The 20,584-nt window shown below is 37.8% G+C and overlaps 1 protein-coding gene across 3 annotated transcripts in view; it reads right to left on the reverse strand.

The window, feature by feature from the left end:
- Positions 1-20,584, reverse strand: part of SPECC1L (sperm antigen with calponin homology and coiled-coil domains 1 like) — a 109,257-nt gene that overhangs the window by 16,978 nt on the left and 71,695 nt on the right. For all 3 annotated transcript variants that reach the window (XM_087828557.1, XM_087828558.1, XM_016204292.2), the window contains one exon: positions 18,329-18,431. In XM_087828557.1, the coding sequence (XP_087684683.1) occupies positions 18,329-18,431 (103 nt within the window). The remainder of the gene's footprint in view (positions 1-18,328; positions 18,432-20,584) is intronic.

Genomic DNA, 20,584 nt, shown 5'->3' on the forward strand with positions numbered 1-20,584 from the left:
AAGAAAACTCTGAGGAAAGGGAGAGAAAATCCAAAGGATACGAAAGCTTCTGTACAGAGCAAGGAGATAAGACAACACTCTATAAAGCATAAAGCATAAAGGATAGACACACAGTATCTCTGAACTCATTCACATACCCTTAAATTTTAAAAATGTAATTTATGCAAAAAAGAATACTACTGCAAGAGACTACAGCATGCTACTGATTCAATACAGAAGAAAGAGGAAGGCCACAGCATCAGGAAGATGCCTGCGGGGCTCCTCATTAGCCTCTGCACTCACATCTCAGAGGCAGAGCGCCCCCCACCGCCCCTCAGAGCACTGACCGCTGAGACAGTGCGAGCGAGCCGGGAAGGAATACTGGTCTTCCGCGGCGCAGCACTTCCCGTTTCTGAAATCACAGGTGATTTCTGAAAGCACAGACAGCCTGGACGGAAGTGGCCCGCAGTCAGCCAGCAGCTTGGGAAGGAAATGACCTCAGGACAGAGATGCGTGATACAGTGTGCTCAACTTAAGATGAACTTATTTTACTGCTTACAGCAGGAACTGAAGTGTTCTTTTAAATACGTCAGTGTATAAGTTTCCACACCTACAAGGTACCACCTTGGCAGAGAGAAAATGGCAAAACATCTAAAAAAGGTGACACACCTGTGGTACAACCCACCCTTTTGTACTTCTCTCCAGAGCCCCAAATTCAATGGTTAACTTACCTTTCCTGTAGTGCAACAAATGACAGGAAATAGGAAAACACTTTTTTTTTGGACCAGATATAACCAGGTACCACATGGGAAAAACGCGAGGCGCTGTCAGGGGGCCCCAGAGGGAGAGCCTGTGTTCCACCGGGGCCCTGTGTATGGCATTTTCTCTTGACCCCATACTTACTTTTTCTGGTTTTATTTTACATACATGTTGGTTACAAGCTCTTTTTGTTGGTTTCTTGGTACAAAACACAATAGAATGCAGCCAGAGGCAGGCGATTGAAGGCAAAAAGGAGAAATGACGATGACAGCTGAGAGAAACATAAAAGCCCCTCAAAACTGGGTTCTATACAGCACAGTAACGAATGCTTGTAATTACAAATTATGCGTCATGAGAAAGTTAAATTATGCCCAGAAAAAGGTATAATTTAAAAAGGTCTAGAAATATTATGTTCAGATATAATTCTGAAAGTTCCTTGAGGGCAGCAGTCATGCTCTAGACTGCATCACGTCCCTCCTTGTATTTAATGACCTCAGTGCACAGTTAAGTGTTAACCAGAGTTTATGATTGATTTAGAGCAAGAAAAAAAATTTTAAATTAAAATTTTCTCCAGTTTAGATGTTTCAATTGAAGGAGAGTTTGAATTACAAAGATATATCCATAAGAAGCCTCCCCCAACGGCAGGTACAAACCTCAGGAATCATCCTCCACTCTGTCACCACGGCCAAGAATGGAACTTCGCTCTACTTGGCAACTTAAGGTATGACACCTAGCCCAATAAAGTCACATCCTTTGTTTCCTCCACAATTAATTGTCTCTCCAGAGTACTGAGGTGAAAAGCATGCTGCATTTTATCAACAGGGATCCAAAAGTCCATTCATCTACAATCTATCAAAATGTCTCTTCAATGAAACTACTGCTCTTCTTTCTGCTTTGAAACATCCCTCCCTTGGAGAACAGATATGTCTTCTTCCTTTTACCTCTGGTATTGGAAACTATGTGGCAGCTAATTCTGTCACATGCCATCCTTCCCAACTTGAGTCCACATCAGGAAAAATTAACCTCACTCACAGCTTTCATAAAAATTAACTCAAAATGGATCACAGACCTAAGTGTAAAACCTAAAACTATAAAACTTCCAGAAAAAGACAGGAGAAAAATCTTTGGGACCTTGGGTTAGACAAAAGTTCTTACAAAGCATGACTGCTCCATAAGAGAAAAAATATATATGCATAAATTGGATGTCATCAAAGTAAGAACTTCTGTGCTCTGAAAGATACTTTTAAGATACTGAAAAGTCAAGCCACAGACTGGGAGAAAATATTTTCAAATCATATATTTTATAAAGATTTTGTATCCAGAATATTTAAAAGAAATCTCAAAACTCAATTAAGAAAACAAACAACATAAGAAAATAGGCAAACGATCTGAACACCTTACCAAAGAAGATACATGGATGGCAAATAAGCACAAGGAAAGATGTTCCAAACCACTAATTCATAGGCAATTGCAAAATTAAAACCATGATGAGATATCATTCATTATACACCTATTAGAACGGCTCGAGGCCAACCACACAAAATCTTGGTGAGGAGGTTAAGGAACTGAACACTAGCACACCACTGGGAGGAATATGAAATGGTACAGTCACTTTGGAAGACAATTTGGCAGCTTCTTAAAAAGCTAAACCCAAATCTACCACATGATCCAGCCAATCCATTTTTCAGATGTCCCTACAAACACCTGCACATGAATGTTCACAGGAGCTTTACTTAAAATAACCAATAACTGGAAACAACCCAAATGTCCATCAACAGCTGAATGGATACATAAATTATGGTAAATTCATAAAAACGGACTGCTACTAAGAGAAAAAGGGAAATGAAGTATTGATTCATGCAACAATATGAATGAATCTCAAAATAATTAGGCTAAGTGTGAAAAGCCAGAATCTCCCCGCCCCGAAATTATATATGCTGTGATTGCATTTATACAAAACTATAAAAATGCAAATACTATATAGTGACAGCAGATCAGTGGTTGCCTAGGGATGGTGGTAGGTGGGGAGAGGAGGCAGGACAAAAGGAGTATAAGGGGCTTGAGGAAACTTCTGTGGAGATAAATTTGTTCATTATATGTAGGGATAGTTTCACAAGCATTATATGTCAAAAGCCATCAAACTGTAAACTTTAAATATGTGCAGTTTTACTATATGTCAGCTCTATTTCCAGTGCCTCATATGACCTGAATGGAATAGAGATGAGCTGTCCCCACTAAGTCCCCACTCAAATCATAGATTTATGAGTTAAATAAATGTCATCATTTTTTAAAGGCACTAACATTTGAGGTGGTGTTCGTTACACTGCAGTAGATAACCAGGCCAGCCTTCTTTCTCCTGAATCTAAGGAGCCCATTTGGAAAAGAAACTACAGTTGAGCCTTGAACAACTTCTCCTCCCCAGAGGGGCAATCCCATGAGCAGAAAATCTACAGTAACTTTGACCCTCAAAAAAGTTAACCACCCTCAGTATCCATGGAGGATTGGTCCCAGGATCCCCCTGAGGATACCAAAATCCACGGATGATCAAGTCTCCTATATAAAAATGACGTGTATCAATGTATACATTAGCCCTCTGCATTTATTGAAAAAAACACATGTATAAATGGGCCCCCCCCCAGTTCAAATCCATGTCGTTCAAGGTTAACTGTAGTTCCTCTTCCCTATATTACCAATTGGTTAATGACCCTTTCCATAATTATATATAGAGACAGCAATACAGCATCTTTACAAACAGCTTTCAGAGAGGTCACCCTAAATTTCCTGAATGACCTCAGGCTAAATTCATTTGAGAAAAGCCAGAACATCATGTATAAAATAAAATTAGCCTGTCAAATTTCAACTCCTCTGTAGACTTCACATTATGTTGGTATCCCATCCAAAGTGGATGAAGCACAAAGAAAAAAATAAGATTTCTCACGACATAAGGAATAAACGACATGTTATTTGAGATAATAAAGATTATTTGACAAAGATAATTTAATGATTCTGCTTTTAGCAAAATAATTAAGCAGAACTTAAAAATGTTACTTACCTGATTTCTCTATTTCTCAGCATTACTCATAATAAAAATACCTACCTGCTGGAAACTTCCTCAAGAGTCTGCGACACTGCTGGGGAGCCTGGAGCTAGACATTTGGAGACCCACTTGTATGATCTCAGGCAACCATGCCACTTTTTTTTTTAAATAACAATTTTATTGAGGAATAATTTATGTACACAACTACATCTATATAAAGTGTACAACTCAATGCATTCTGAAAGATGTATATATCCATAAAATTATGGCTACAATCAAGATACATATAACATTTCTATCAATTCCAAAAGTTGCCCTGCCATCCTTCAGGGAACCACTTGTCTGTCACTATGAATGAGTTCACATTTTCTAACATATATAAATGGAAACATATGATACCTACTCTTGTTTCTGGCTTCTTTCACTCAGAATAATTATTTTGAGATTCATTCATGTCACTTATGTATCCATAGTTTGTTCTTTTCACTGCTGAATTGGATTCTACAGGAACAGTGAGGGAAGCTGGGTGTTTCCATTTGGGGCTATGAGGGATACAGCTAGGTGTGGAATTGCCGGGTCATGCAGTAGATGAGCACTTAACTTCATAAGAAACTGCCAAGCTGTTCTTCAAATGGTTGTATATTTCATATTCTCACTAGCTGTGTATGAGAATGATTGTTCCATGTCCTCACCAACACTTGGTAATCATGCCACCGTTCTGATTTGCAGTTTCCTCACCAGTGAAATGAAAGCCCTGGTTCTGCATGGTTCTAGGGATCATCTCAAGTGTGACTTTTTCCAACTTCTGAGAATGGAATTTTTGGTGCTGATTCACGTGAAGTACTTCAAATTTAACCTAAGCAAGCAAACTCCTGAGATAGTTATCTTAATGCTAGCCAAGAGTACTGGCAATCAAACTATTTTACGACTTTCAGCAGGTTTTCCCTGTGTCATAAGTGGGAGTTAAATGGGGAAAGGAAGAAGGGGAGAGGAACAGACCCTGATTTAAGGAGAACAAGCCTCCATGGCTTTGTTAAACTCCTCAGGTCCCTCCCACCTCTAGCACTTCCACAAGCCCATTCTGTTGAGGAAGTCACAACAGGTACATCTGGGAGACTGCCATTACTGTGTACAGTCCATGCCTCCAGGTAGCTAGCAGGTCTTCATTTCTGAGTATCTTTCCAAATTTGGGAGCCCTGAATATAGCTGTGAAAGATGATCACCATGAGAAAAGTGAAAACTAGCATTTAAGAACTGGTGTTATATGTAATTCCTCCACTCTTTCACCTGTTATAGGAAAATCTAATTGGTGTTAGCCGGGGGTGGTGGTGAGGGCACACACAACGACTTGACTGAATAGTGTTGCCTACCACACACTAAGACACTGAACAAATTAATTAATGGTAATGGTACTACACAATTACAGTTGACCTGAGAACAACGTGAGAGTTGGCACCGACTGCCTGCACAGTTGAAATACACGTATAAACCTAAGTTGCTCCTCCACATACTCAGATTCCCAACCACCATTTGACCCTCAAACAACATGGGTTTGAATTGCGTGGGTCAAATGAAAAAATATCCACGTATAAGTGACATACACAACCCAAACCTGCATTGTTTAAGGGTCAACTGTTATTTTAAAAATTACAGCCCTGACATTCTGGAAATAGATGTTAATAGTTGCTGTCAAATCATGTTTAAACAGAATGTAAGAAGTACATTGTGATTCTGGGAAAACTTTGTTTCCCAGCTGCTATGTTTGGCATTAAAAGGAATCCCCTGAAAACAGGAAACAGTTCTTTCACTCCACTGTGACCGTGAGGCAATCATCTAACCTCCACTGTGCACAACAGAGGACACAGGCCCGGGAAGAGCCCGTTATGTGAGCTTTTTCTATTCCCTGGTGGCTCCTTGTAGACATGTAAACTTTTTGCCCAGCCACTGCAAGCTTTCTGGATGAAGATATCATGTCACTAGGAAGAGACTGATTAGACCAGAGCAGTTTCGATCACTGTAGAGAACTTTTGAGTACATGTAAGTCCACATAAAGAACGGGTGGAACTAAAATTTTGGCCATTCTTTTTCCCTTTGTTCAAGTATTTTTAAGTCCTGGAACACAATGATATTTCCAAACAATAAGATCTTTCTGCATGAAACTTAGTTTCCATGCAAGGTGACAATGTAAAATTGAAAAAAATTAGACTTTCAACCTAGATTTGATTCAGATCAAAACCCTTATCTATTGCTTGCACCTTTAAAAGATTTTTTTTTAACTCTGGGAAGCCATTCCTGTGACCTAAGGTTCCAGTTATAGGAGAGGAAATTAAACCAAACAAGCTTTGCTTTGACTATCAGAAAGCCGAACGCATTATTTTAACTGCACTCTGTCTACTGGCAGAACTCCCACCTTTCCTAACCCTTCCCATTCCACCCTTCCCTACCTCAGTTCTAACTTGAATCACAAAGAGAGGATGCTAGGATAAGGGAGAAAGAGAAGGAAGGGTTGGGGGAAGTGACACTATAGTGTTTTCCTGAGGGAGACTGAAGACCTCTTTAAAAGAGGGGAGCAGAGGCCTCATTAGAATAACATTCCACCCTCAATGCTGGATAGACAAGGGGAAGAGGGGCCTCGTATGCAGAGGATGCTTCTCTATTCCCAGGCCCCTCCCAGCATGCAGTTACCAAGAAGAGTCACAAGAAACCTGAGCTTTTGGGACCAACCTCCTCATGTGAGGAAAGGTCCCTCTATACAGAGAATTCACTCACCCCAAAAGCTTTGAAATGCTGGGAATGAGTACTTAGTCCAAGGGAGTGTGAGTAACAGCAAGAGCTTGGGTTATCCAGGTAGACACTGGCGAGTATCATACAACCACTTCATACAATTTATTAAGAGAACTTCCTTTTCTCCTATTGTCTACAGATAGTCTACTATTTCAAAGGAAGCTGTGAAGGACTGAGCTATTTTTATTTGTCCACTACTCTACTGACTCTCTTCAATCCGCAGGGACACACAACTCTGGGAGACCAAAGGATAAGTACTCCTTTGCTGTTGCTTAGAGAAAGAGGGTCAGAAAATTTTTAAAAAGAACCTTGTGGTGGAGCACAAGTTGACAAATCCTCTCCCTAAAAATCAAATATAAAACTAGACAAAATTCAAAAAAGTCACTTCAGGGCTCTGGAAATATCAGAGGCAAATAAATTGAGAAGCATTATTCATAAAAAGAAATTAAAACTTCATGTAAGAATAGTGGGAGTCTGTGGCCCTCTTGCTGAGGCTGCTCTCATCACTTTACTTCTTTTAATTTTTTAAAAAACTAACATTGTATGAATCAGTAATTGTAAGACTGTACTACTGGGTTTATAACACAAGTAAATCTAATATAGATAACAATAACAGCACAAAAGAAGAGGAAGTAAATGAACCTACACTAGAGCAAAGTAGCTATATTTTACCAAGTCAAGTCAGAAAAACCTTAAGTAAACTGTGATTAGATGTACTATGTAGGTCAACTATATGCTACCTACAAGAAATGCACTAGAAAAATATACACCATGCTAATTGTAATCAAAAGAAAGCTAGAGCCCTGGCTGGTGTGGTTCAGTGGTTAAAGCATCGCCCTGCAGACTGAAGGGTCTCAGGTTAGATTCCTGGTGAAGGGCACATACCTGGTTGCAAGTTCGATCCCTGGCACTGGCCAGGGTACGTGTGGGAGGCAACCAATTGATGTTTCTCTCTCTCTCCCCTCCCTTCCACTCACTAAAAAAAAAAAGGAAGAATATGTTCACTCCTCGCCCCAAAACTGCAGAGTATACATTCTCAAGTGAACATGGGACATTCTCAAAGACATACCACATCTTAGGACACAAAACAAGTCTATAAGCTCAAGAAGATTGAAATCAGCCCAGCTGGGCGTGGCTCAGCGGTTGACCATCGACCTGGGATCCAGGCGGTCAGGGTTCGATTCCCGGTCAGGGCACATGCCCGGTTGTGGGCTTGATCAATGACTCTCTCGTCATTGATGTTTCTGTCCCTCTCTCTCCCTCTCCTTTCCTCTCTCTGAAATCAATAAAGATATTTTTTTTTTTAAAAAAAAAGAAGACTGAAATCATATCAAGCATCTTCTCGTACATTTACACCCAGGAATACTATGCAGCTGTAAAAACGAAGGATCCCTTACCCTTTGAGACAGCATGGTGGGCCCTGGAGAGTATTATGCTAAGCAAAATAAGCCAGTCAGAGAAAGACAAGTGTCACATGATCTTACTCATATGTGGAATCTAATGAACAAAACAAACCGATGAACAAAATAGATCCAGAGAAACAGAAGCACAGACAGACTGACGAATCTCAGAGGGAAGGCAGGGGTGGGGGGTTTAGGGGGGAGAGATTAACGTAAAAATTTATATGCATAACCCAGGGACACAGACAATAGTGGAGTGAAGGCCTGAGGGTGGGGGGGTACAGGGCAGAGGGGACCAATGGGGGGGAAAAGGGGACATTTGTAATACTTTCAACAATAAAGATTAATTTTTTTATAGCATCAATAAACTGCTCAAGATAGAAAAAAAAGCTAGAGTAGGTATATTAATATCAGACAAAATACATTTTAGAACAAAGAATATTATCAGGGATAAAGAAGTTCATTTCACAATGACAGAGTTAATTTCTCAAGAGGACATATCCTTAACATTTACATGCCTAATAAGAGTTTCAAAATACACAAAACAAAGACCATTCTACAAGGAGAAATAGGGAATTCCACACTATCATCAAGAGAGTTCAATATGCCTCGCTAAGTAGACAGAAAACAGTTAAAAATACTGATGTGACCAGCGCTCTCAACCAAGGGAATCTAATTGACGTTTACAGAACATTTCTCTACTAATAGCAGTATAGCATTAAAAAAAACCCCACTATATACCATATTCTGGACCAAAAGAATGAGCCCCAATAAATTTAAAAAGGATTCAAGTCATAAAGACCACAATGGATTTAAATTAGAAATTAATAACAGAAAGATCTCTGGAAAATCCTGAAGTATTTGGAAACTAAATAACATACTTCTAAATAATCCATGGGTCAAAGAAGAAACCAAAAGGGAAATCAAATCAGTATTTTGAACTGAATGAAAATGAATATACAATATATCAAAATTTGTGGGATGACACTAAAGCAGTACTTAGGGAAAATTTCCAGCAATAATCATCTCTAGTAGAAATAAAAGCTTCAAATCAAGACGACAACTTCTACCTTAAGAAACTAAAGAAAAAAAAGTAAGTAAACCCAAAGTAAGCAGAATAAAGAAAATAACAAAGACCAGAGTACAGACCAATGAAATAGCAAAGCAAAAAACAATAAATAAAATAAATAAGTGGTTCACTGATAAATTTTATAAACCTTTAGCCAGATTGTTCAGGGAGAAAAAAAAGAGACTACACAAACTGCAACATCAGTAACGGAGATAATAATATTCAGATTCTACAAATATCTAAAAGGTAGTAAGAAAATATTATAAACAACTTTATGCCAATAAATTCAACTCAGATGACATGGACATACTCCTTGAGAGATACAAACATACAAATATGTTTTGACTGATTTCAGAGAGAGGAAAGGAGAAAGAGAGAGAGAAAGAAACATCAATGAGAGCGAAACAGCGATCAGCTGCCTCCTGCACGCCCCCTACTGGGGATCGAGCCTGCAACCTGGGTATTTGCCCTGACTGGGTATGGAACCAGCAACCTCTTGGTGCACAGGTCGATGGTCAACCACTGAGCCATACCAGCCAGGACTAAATGTATCTTTAAACAAGACATTTTTATTACTCTTCAGTCAATATTCATTTACATTTACCCAAATACTTACTCCTTCCAATGCTCTTTATTCCTTCCTGCAAATCTGTTTTCCTATGGGATTATTTTCTTTCTGCTGTAAGAATTTCCTTTTACTCTTTCAGAGTGTGCCTGCTGGTGGTAAATTGTTTTTGTTGATCCACTGAGAAGTCAGTTGCCAATCTTATCATTATTCCTCTGAAGCTAATATCTTTTTCTCTATTTTATGGTTTTTCTCATTGACTTTGACTTTTAGCAGTTTTACTGTGACACTCCTATCCTTCCCTCTCCTCCAAGGGGTCCAATTATACATGTGTTAAACCTTGTTATGTTGCATACGTCTATTACACTCTCATGTATTTTACATCTTACCTTTTCTCAATGCAATGTATTGTAGATATTTTTAACTGATCAATTCTCCAATTCACAAATATTGTGTTGGAGAGGGAGAAACACTCATTTGTTGTTCTGCTTATTTATGCATTCAGTAGCTGCTTCTTGCATGTGTCCTGTCTGGGAATCAAACATGCAACCTTGGCCTATCAGGACAACACTCTAAACAAACTGAGTTACCCAGCCAGGGCCTTCATCTAGTTCCTTGAATACATTAATCAGTCATTTTAAAGGCCTAAGAATTCCAATATCTGGATCACCTAAAGTTCTTTCCTACTCATTTTTTCTTTTGATTTTCAGTCATTTGATCGTGTTTATTGGCACGCCTGGTATTTTTCATGGAATGCGAGACATTGTATATCAGAGTTTAGGGGGCTGGATGATGTCACCTCCCTCCAGAGAGGTTTTAAGTTTCTTCTGGTAGGCAACTAGAGTAAGGGCTGTTACCTTATCTAATCAGGTAAAGTTTTGAAATTGAATTTCAAGCTGATCTCTTCCAGCCAACTTATTTGTAAGGCATAGTTCTTTTGAGGTCTCTACTGAAATCCTGGGGTGTTTGCCAGGTTCATTCCTCTTTGGCTGGCCTTGAACTCTAATTTTTGTCTCCCTAGTACTATGAGGACAAAAGCCGTGCTTAAGTTTTTATCCTCATGACAGCAGTTTTCTGCTGAATTTCTGTAAGTTACTCCCACACATCTTAGGATGTAGCAAATACCTTGAGGCAAAATATTGAGTCCACCACTCTGAGACTGTCTTTTCCCTGGAATTCTGGACCCTCAAATTTTAGCTGCCTACACAGCTTTGAATTCAAATTTTAGTTTTCCTACTCAGTCATTCTGAAACAAGCTCTGGACCATTGCTTTCTCTTTGGCCTATGCCCCATGCCAGGAGTTGGCAAATGCTCCAAGAATTTTAAAAAGCAGGGGTAAATACAGGGCTCAACTCAATGTGTTTTCTTTCTCTCTGCAATTTTGGTTCCTGCCAAATTTGTCCTGGCTGCCTTGGTTAATACCCAATGCCTTCAAAGGTATTATTATTATTTTGTATTTTAAATACCTTTTATAGTAGTTGTCAGCAGATTTGGTCTGACATTCTATCATAACCATAACTATAAGCAGAAGTCCATATTGAATTTTAATTATTGATATGTATTTTACTCACTAGTCCAAGGCTTCCTGAGAATATTAACTACCTTCTTATGTCCTGATTTCTATTTTAATATCCAGCACATTATCTGGCACAGAGCTTAATAGATATTTGGTAAGTTAATTTTTATATTAGGAAGAACTGGCAGAATGCAACTAAAGCATAGCATTTAAAAATCATTCATACCCATCAATTCTGATTCCACTAATCTCCACTAAGAAATACACAATCTTTTCTTCCTCAGCCCAAACACTGATGAGTAAATCTCTCAATAAAATTGTACATTCTTAATGCCTATTTGAGATTAAATTACCTTAGGCAGTACTAAAAGCTTTTGTTCATTTATTAAAACTATTTTGTACCAGATTAAGCGATTTCATTATCCTTTGTATTAACTAATCCATTTCTAGGTCTGGCATTTTACCAGAAAACAATGATATTTTTCACCTAAAAGTAAAGCTCTCACCCAGCCGTCATGGCTCAGCAGCTGAGCATCGACCTATGATCCAGGCCATCACAGTTCGATTCCCCGTCAGAGTACGTGCCCAGGGAGTCGGCTTGATCCCCAATTGGGGGTGGGCAAGGAGGCAGCTGATCAATGATTCTCTCATCATTGATGTTTCTATCTTTCCCTCTCCTTTCCTCTCTTTGAAATCAATAAAGACATTGAAAGGAAAAAAAAAAAAGGTAAAGTTCTCTTGCCCTGGCTGGTGTGGCTTAGTGGTTAGAGTGTCAGGCCTCGCACTGGAGGGTTACAGGTTCGATCCCTGGCCCCAGTCAGGGCAGGTGAGGGAGGCAACCAATTGATGTATCTCTCTCATATGGATGTGTCTCCTCTCTCCCTACCCCCTCCCTCCCATCCTCCCTTCCACTCTCTCCAAAAATCAATGAAAAAAATATCCTGGGGTGAGGATTGTAAAAAATAATAAAATAATAATACAATAAAAGTAAAGCTCTCTTAAATTAACCTTTAGAGGCTACAAGAAAAGTTGTTAAATATGAAATTTAGAACAAAAACAAAAAAAAAAAGTTTACCAAAAGTATACATTGTTTTCTTCCATTAGCTAGTTACTCTTGCATTATCAATCTTGTATTATCAACCCCTAAAGAACGGGCTAAAAGAACTGTAATCAGCTGCCTCTGGGAAACAGAAATTACAAAGCTGATGCAATAGGGAAGTGGACTATCACTTCTCCCTAAAAGTACAATTACTAGAGTTAATTGCATACTTAAATTAAATTTTGACTTTAAAACATAATTGTGTACAAACTGAGGAACTGATTTTAAAATAAAGGGGAGACTTAATTCTTAAAGTAATAGTTCTGAAGGTTGTTTATGTAATGCCATGAACTTACGATATAGCCTTGAGGAAGTAATTTATCTTGTGGGGATTTCAGTCCCACATTTGTAAACCCAACAGTAAATCAGAACGTCAAGGCCCTTTCAACAGTAACATTTTAGTGTTCTAAAACATCAGTGAACAATAAGTGGCAGGGCACAATTTAAGAGAGAAAAATATATTTGTTAGATAAAAGGCCAACTCACAAGGGCTTGTTTTGTAATGGATGGTTAATGAAATTACAGTGATTAGTACAATTATTTTAGGATGACTCTTAAGAGGGTTAAAGGAAGATGATACGGGTATTAGGGAATCTATCGCCGTCGATTAGACAGCTCCTAGATATAAAGCATGAGTGGTCCAAGCATTAACAATGCATTTGGGGCCCAAGAGAACAGTACATGCTGATTGTCACGTAACAGCTCCTGCTCTAGTGAGCCAGTCAAGTGTCACAACCTGCCCTTTCCTGCAGACTGTGAGTGGTCAGAGACCAAAGGACTGGTCTCAAACTGCTAGCTCCAAAGGATGGGTATACTTATCCATATTTACAGCTAGATAAGAAAAGGGCTCTGGCACTTCTTACATAGCTCTTGACAAATTAAGAGCTCTATCAGATATACCTTTCAGTTTAAAAAGGTTATGCATTTAGAATATCCAATTTTAACTCACAGACCTTTAAATAAAAGGACCAGCTCCTATCTACTTTTAAACAAAGTAACAGATATCTGTCTCACAGGAAACAAAAGCCAGACAAAAAAACCATACATATATGTCATTACCGAAGTGATCACAGGAAGCAAGGAGGGAGAAGGGGGATTGGGTTTGTAGCATAAGACTGTCTAGTGTACAAAAATATTCTTCTTTATATGTGTTAACTATTCTGTTTTATATTATATTTCCTCCTGCATAGTATATACCCAGTAAATGAAGAAAAAAAAGTTAAAATTATTTATTGACATTCTTAAGTAATTGATTTGAATGTGTGTTTTTTAACCTAACATAATTTACCTTAAAATCATAGAATCAGAGAATTCAAGTGGGAAGGAACCAAGAGACATTAGTTAAAAATCACTGATTTAATGTTTGAATTATCTCAACTTGATGGGTGACAGAGTTCATAATCAAATTGTAGTTACTTTATAATTATTGAAAATGACTCAATTTAAGTAGTAGTCTAGGAAAAGTTAAAGCTTAAGTCATAACACCCAATAACACAAAATAATTTAAAAATCTAATAAACACGTAGTATATGCTGGGAAATGTACGTGACTGCCTGTTACTCCTCTATTTCAGAGAGGAAGAAATTGAGGCTCAAAGAGGCTAAGTAGTTTGCGTAAGGTCACACAATAAGGGGCAGAGCTAACATTTAAAGCTTATCTGACACTCAGGTCCAAGGTCTTAATCACTACTCTATGTGTATTATCACTGTTCCATCTATGAATCGCCTGCCGTGCTTGTAAAAATGCAGATTCCAGGGTCTCATTTTTTACCTCTCTAATTATACTTCTTCAGGTGAGTTTCTAGAATCTGTACCTTTTTCACAATCGTCATAGGTTCCTACATACAAGTCTGAGAACCACCATTCCAAAAATGAACATCCAATGTATCCCATTACATTCAGTATATAGGTTCAGACAGTTGCTCAGTTCTGCCATGTGCTGAGCCTTATGCTAGACACTCAAAGGAGGCCAAGACAGGCCCTTCTTGTCCACTGGTATAAATGGACAAAAGCTCACAGTCTAGAAAAGAAGACAGATATGCAGACTGACAACTGTAATACCGTTGTGATATACCCTGTGGGATTTGGGAACCCAGGGAAATTAATGAGTCACAGACCCACCAAAAATATACCCTGAAATACAGAAAACACTATGTCCTGTATCAGGCTCAAGTCAAGAAAGAACTTGGCTCCATGGGCTCTGTGGGGAGGGAGTGGGGGGAGGGCACATGTGAGGGATGAACCTTTACAGGGAAGGAATGGGGCATAAACAATTTTGTATAGATGCTAACTTCTAAACTGATGGAGCAGATGCTCTCCAGATGGAAGGGGTGGAGTGAGAGGATGAGGGCCATTCAGGGCCAAAGTGAAACTGGGTATTTCAAAAGAATGGGGAGTTGATAAGCCTACACAGGGGCCAGATCAATCATAAATGGTCTTGTTCTTCATGTCAAGGATCTTGGATTTTAACCAAATGATCAAGGGAAAACAGCTTAAAGAGAAATAAGCAGATCATGATTTCAAACCATTCTGGCAGCAGTTTAGAAGATAGGAGGATGAGGAAATTACTTAGGTCCATGTAAAAAATGTATACACAACATTCATTGCAGCATTGTAGCCAAAACAACCCAAATGTATATTAACAGGAGAATGAATAACAAAATGTGGTATATCCATACAATGGAATATTATTCAGCCAAAAAAAGGAGTGAAGTATTGATAACATGCTATAACATAGATGAACCTTGAAACCATGCTAAATGAAAGAAGCCAGTCACAAAGAATCACATATTGTGCGATTCTGTTTATACAAAGTGTGCAGAACAGGCAAATCTGTAGAGATAGAAAGTAAATTAATGGTTGCTTACAGCAAATGGGGAGTGACTGCTAATGAATGGGTAAGGGGTTTCTTTTTGATTAATGAAAATATTAAAAAATTGGTCATGGTGATGGTTGTACAACTCTGTGAATATACTAAAAATCAATCAAATGCACATTGTAAATCAGTGAACTGACTCTTATATGAAGTATATTTCAATTCAATAAAAAAGGCTATAAAGAAAAATAATTAAGTGGTTGTGCAATACTGATTTATGCTTGATGTTTCAGTTCTAGATCAAGCTTGTACCCACCAGCATTAATGTTCTTGCCACTAAGCAAAGTTCAGAATATCAGTTTTATACCTAATTTCAAGTCTGGAGTATCAAAGTCTTCTATTTAGGCTGGAGTTTCATGTCTGGCTTCTTTCACTTAGTATAATATTTCAAGGTTCATCCATGTTGTAGCATGTATCAAAACTTCCAATCCATGAACAAGGGATGTCTCCCATTTACTTACATTTTCTTTAATTTTTCAGCAACATTTTGTAGTTTTCAGGATACAAGCTTTATGCTCCCTTGGTTAAATTTATTTCTAAGTATTTTATTCTTTTTGATGCTTTTAAAAATGGAAGTGTTGTCGTAATTTCATTTTCACAGTTGTAGTCTTCCTTACTTGTAATTATCTTTTTCTGATTGTGTTATCAGGGTAATACTGGCCTAACAGAATAAGTTAGGAAGTGTTCTCTCTATTTTTAGAAGAGGTTGAGAAATACTAATGTTACTTTTTTAAAAACATTTGGCAGAATTTACCAGTGAAGCCATGTAGTCCTGGGCTTTTCTTTATTGAAGTTTTCTGATTATTAATTCAATCTCTTTAGTAGCTATAGGTTTATTCAGATTTTCCTCTTCTTGAGTCAAATTTGTGTATTTCTAGAAATTTGTCCATTTCATCTAGGTCATCTAATTTTCCAGCATACAACTGTTCATAGTATTCCCTTTTAATCTTTTTTCTCCTGTAAAACTATTAGTCATGTCTCCTCTTTTATTCCTGATTTTAGTCTTCTCTTTTTCCTTTGTCAATCTAGCTAAATGTTTGTAGATTTGCCGTCTTTTCAAAAACCAGCTTTTGGTTTCATTTCATCTTCTCTGATTTTCTATTTCCTTTACTTTTGCTCTAATCTCTATCATTTCCTTCCTTCTGCTTGCTGTGAGTTTAGTTTGCTTTTTCCTACTTTCTTAAGGTGGAAGGTTAGATTATTGATTTGAGATTTTTCTTCTTTTTAAGATATATGTTTACAGTTACAAATTTTCCTCTGAGAGCTGCTTCTGACACCTCCCAAAAGTTTTAGTATGTTGTGAATGTTCCTGCAGTTATTTTTACTTTCATTCCACTGTAATCAGAAAAGACGCTTTGCATAATGTCAATTTTTAAAAATTTATTGAGACTGGCTTTATAACTCAACATATAGGCTATAATGGAATATTCTTTGTGCACCTGAGGAGAATGGGTACTCTGCTGTTTCTGGGTAGAGTGTTCCATAAATATCTTATAGGTCTAGTTAGTATATAGTTCATATATACAGTGTATAGTTCAAGTCTTGTATGTCCTTGCTGATTTTCTATCTAGTTGTATCCTAATCATTACTTTTTTTTTGCTAAGTAATTTTCTATTGTGCTAAGATATACATAACATACAATTTATCACTTTAACCATATATGAGTGTACAGTTCAGCGGCACTAAGTACACTTACATTGTGCAACCATCACCACCATCTATCCCCAGAACTTTTTACATCTTGCATAAACCGAAACTCTGTACTCTTCTAACAATAACTCCTCATTGATCCCTGCCCTCAACCCCTGGCACCACCATTCTACTTTCTGTTCCTATGAATTTGACTATTCACATAAGTGGACTCATAAATATTTGTCCTTTTGTATATGGCTTATTTAATTTCTTATAATGTCATTAAGGTTTATCCACATTTCTAGAAGTTTTTTCCTTTTTAAGACTTCATAATATTCCATTTTGTTTATCTGTCCATCTGTTGGACACTTGGATTGCTTCTACCTTTTGGCTATTGTGAACAGTAGTACTGCTATGGACATGGGTGTATAAATATCTCATTCAGTCCATTGTTTTCAATTATTTTGGTTAGGTATATACACATTAGAAGTAGAACTGCTGAATCATACAGTAATTCTATATGAATTACTGCCATATTTTTTTCTATAGCCATTGCAGTGCATAAGGTTTCCAATTTCTCCACATCCTTGCCAACATCACTAGTCTTTTTTGTATCTAATGAAAGCTGGAGACATTTAGACACTTAGCAAATCCTCACTATTATGACTTTCTGAGAATTCAGTCCATTGTAACACACTTAGCTCTTCAATCCTCAATGAGCTGAAGATCACGGCCTGAAGTCATGTACAAATTAGTCCAAAAGGGAATTCATTTTGGCAGATCTTAATCTGCTCCTCTATTACTCCATTACCTCTTTTATACAAAAGTTGCCAGAAGAGGTTATAGCTAGTTCTTTTATGTCATTTTGGTGAAATGGGGGCTGATATGATGAGACCAAGAATACAGAACTTTAATTCCCTTCTCCTGTTGTATTTCTGTGTGGTTGCACCAAAATATGAAACAGCAATTGAGAACACTGGCTGCAGGATAGGTCGAGTCTCTATAACTAAAATCATATGTGAGGACACTGGAAATCTAAACTATAGTTTTCAGCAGTCTACTGGACATATTTTAGAGGTTTCCATTGTGTGAATGAGGATTTCCTCTCCAAATACCATATTTAACATCACTTAAAATAAAATATTGAAAGGGGGAAGAGACGGACAGACAGACACAAACAGAGGAGTAAAGGGCAGGCTATTAAAACAGTCCAGATGTGAAATGATTAGGGCACAAAGACAGCACAGTAGGAAGGGGAAAATTCTATGAAAAACAACTTAGCCAAAACAAAACTTCAAACATAATAATTAAAATATTAATTTAAAGTAAAATAAACATATTTGTACTCAGTCCAGATGAGACCTCAACAAAAGCATTTAACTGAGACTTAAGAAAAGGCTGTAATAGCTGAATAAGAGAACTACAAAGATTAGCTCCTCTGGAAAGGAAAGAAACTTCTTTAAGTGACACGTCACCAAATCTGGGGTAGACTTTCAATGCGCTGAATGTATTCCTGAAATTTACTACAGGATTCATCATTTCTAATGTGAGCTATGACACTCCAGCACTTGATCTGGCAACTGCTCATGTGGGACAAAACAACTGTATGGTTACCTGGTAGCCTTCTGTTTTCTTCTGACACCACTTCAGCAAAGCGTTCCTCTTGGACCCTCCATATTCCCTCGCCAACGCTGAGAGAGGGTCCTTCCTTTCTTCCCTGAGAAGTGAAAATAAGGAACCCAAAGTTAAAATGTTTTTTTATTTGAGCACCATTATAAACCAGAAATTCAACAAATAAAAAAGACCAGTGTTGGTCTGCATACTTGAATGGGATAAATGCATACACTAAGGCATCCAAAGGCAAGATGTATACTTTCATTCATTTGATTTTACCTACCAATTTTTACAGGGTCCCCATAGACCTGCCACTGTCAGGACTTTCTGCTACCTGAAGGGAGGGACTCTACTCTTTACCCACACGAAAACTGGCAATGATTCGGTATAGTATGCATTCACAATGAACAGAATGCATTCTGGGATGCTCAGAAGGGGAAAAGCAACCCCGCATTGGCAGCATCTGAAAACTGGCATAGCTGCCTTTCATTCAATATCTTACCCTTTCATAATCTTTATGCTTTGGTTTTATTTTACTCATTTTTGTTTCCAAAAATATCTATAATTGTTTCACCTTTTAAAAGAATTACTTATTATAAACACAAAGGACAAGGTTATGCAAGATGAAGAACTAGAAGGCATAGTTTCTGCCTTTGAGGTGCTTACAATTAGGAGGAGTAAAACATAATATGGCAATAAAAACTAGAAACATCCACAAAATATCTCAAATGTGTTTAATGCTAAGCTGTACACTCTTTACTGACTATAGGTAATTAGAATTTTACCTTGCACAGAAAATAGAATTTTTCTGTAAACTCACTCACTCATTCAACAGCCCCCCATATGTAGCACCATTGTGCCAGACAATGTGTGCTGGGCAAGGGACAGTGAACAACACAGGGGCCCTGCCCCCTCAAAGAACTTCAGAGTTTACTACAGGATTGACATACTATAGAAGCTTGGGGAAAAAACATCAATGGCTATATATAACTCATTTCTTAAAATTATATGTAGGACACGTTAGGGCACTGTTCATTGCCTTGGAGGCAAAGAAAATATCCTGCCCCAAACCGGACACTAAATCAAAAAAGATTTTGTGATCACCCTGATGAGAGCAGGGGAAGCATAGGACTCTACTCATTTAGCACCAAATCCTTCCTTCCAGTCACTACTTTAGAAATAGAACAGAACATTAAGGAATTCCTGGAGAGAGAGATTGCTTTGTAAAATAACCTGCTCCTTGACAAATGGCATACTCTTAAAACCTTGGTCTATTTTTTAGTGCTTTTTTTATAAAGCAGAGATTCTAGTCCCAAGCCTCATAAACATAACCCAATAAGTGCCCTAGAGGTTATTACAAGTGGATTAGCATTCTTTAGCACACTGATTCTGTCTGTATTTACCTTTCAGAATACGTCAGGAAATCAGAGAATACACATTTAAAAATGAAGCTTTTCCAATTGAGAGGTACACTGAAATAGTACCAATTTTTACTTATCTTAGAACCAAAAGTAAAATACAAAAATATTTCAACATGCAGTTAAGACTACTGCCTTGAAGAAATATACTTTTATGTTGCTATACCTGCCTGCCAGATTCCTGCTTTGGTTTAAAGGGTTCAAAGAAGTTTGTTATAACACCACTGAATACAAAAAAAGAAAATGAAGATAGATTTAAGTGAATGAACACAAAAGACAACTCCTCGACCCCCGAATCTCCATCAAGTCAAAAATAAAAGTAACTACTACAATCAATGTGAAAGGTTTACTCTGGCTCACACCAGGTATGTTTTATCATAAAAACAGCATCAAAAAAGAGTAAACTATATGGACACAATAAGAAGCTGCAGAAAAGAGCCTCCTAGAGCTGGAGGGTCATCTGTTATAACTTCATTGTAAGATGAGGAAACCAAGGTAGGAGATACCTTGTTGAAGATCATAGCTTCTAAGTGGGACAACCAGGAATAGTGGGTGCCCTTCCCAAAAGTACAAAGACAAATACAAACCGTGTTCTCCCCTGTATCAGCCAGGGCTGTGCAGGAGCTATATTGCATCTACACCCCTACTTGCTCCAATGGTGCACTGCTAATGGGACCACTATTCTAAGAGGTTGGTCCCCTAGAGGCAGGGCTTTACTTTAAAAGTATATAATTTGAGTCTGAGATGCCAAATATTCCATTTTACCCTCAAACCTATAAGTCAATATATGACTAAATTTCTGAAACCCATCCATATCTTACTTTCAACTCTTAATACA

The sequence above is a fragment of the Miniopterus natalensis genome, chromosome 20 (genome assembly GCF_054644295.1).
Source record: "Miniopterus natalensis isolate mMinNat1 chromosome 20, mMinNat1.hap1, whole genome shotgun sequence".
NCBI classification, from domain to species: Eukaryota; Metazoa; Chordata; class Mammalia; order Chiroptera; family Miniopteridae; genus Miniopterus; species Miniopterus natalensis.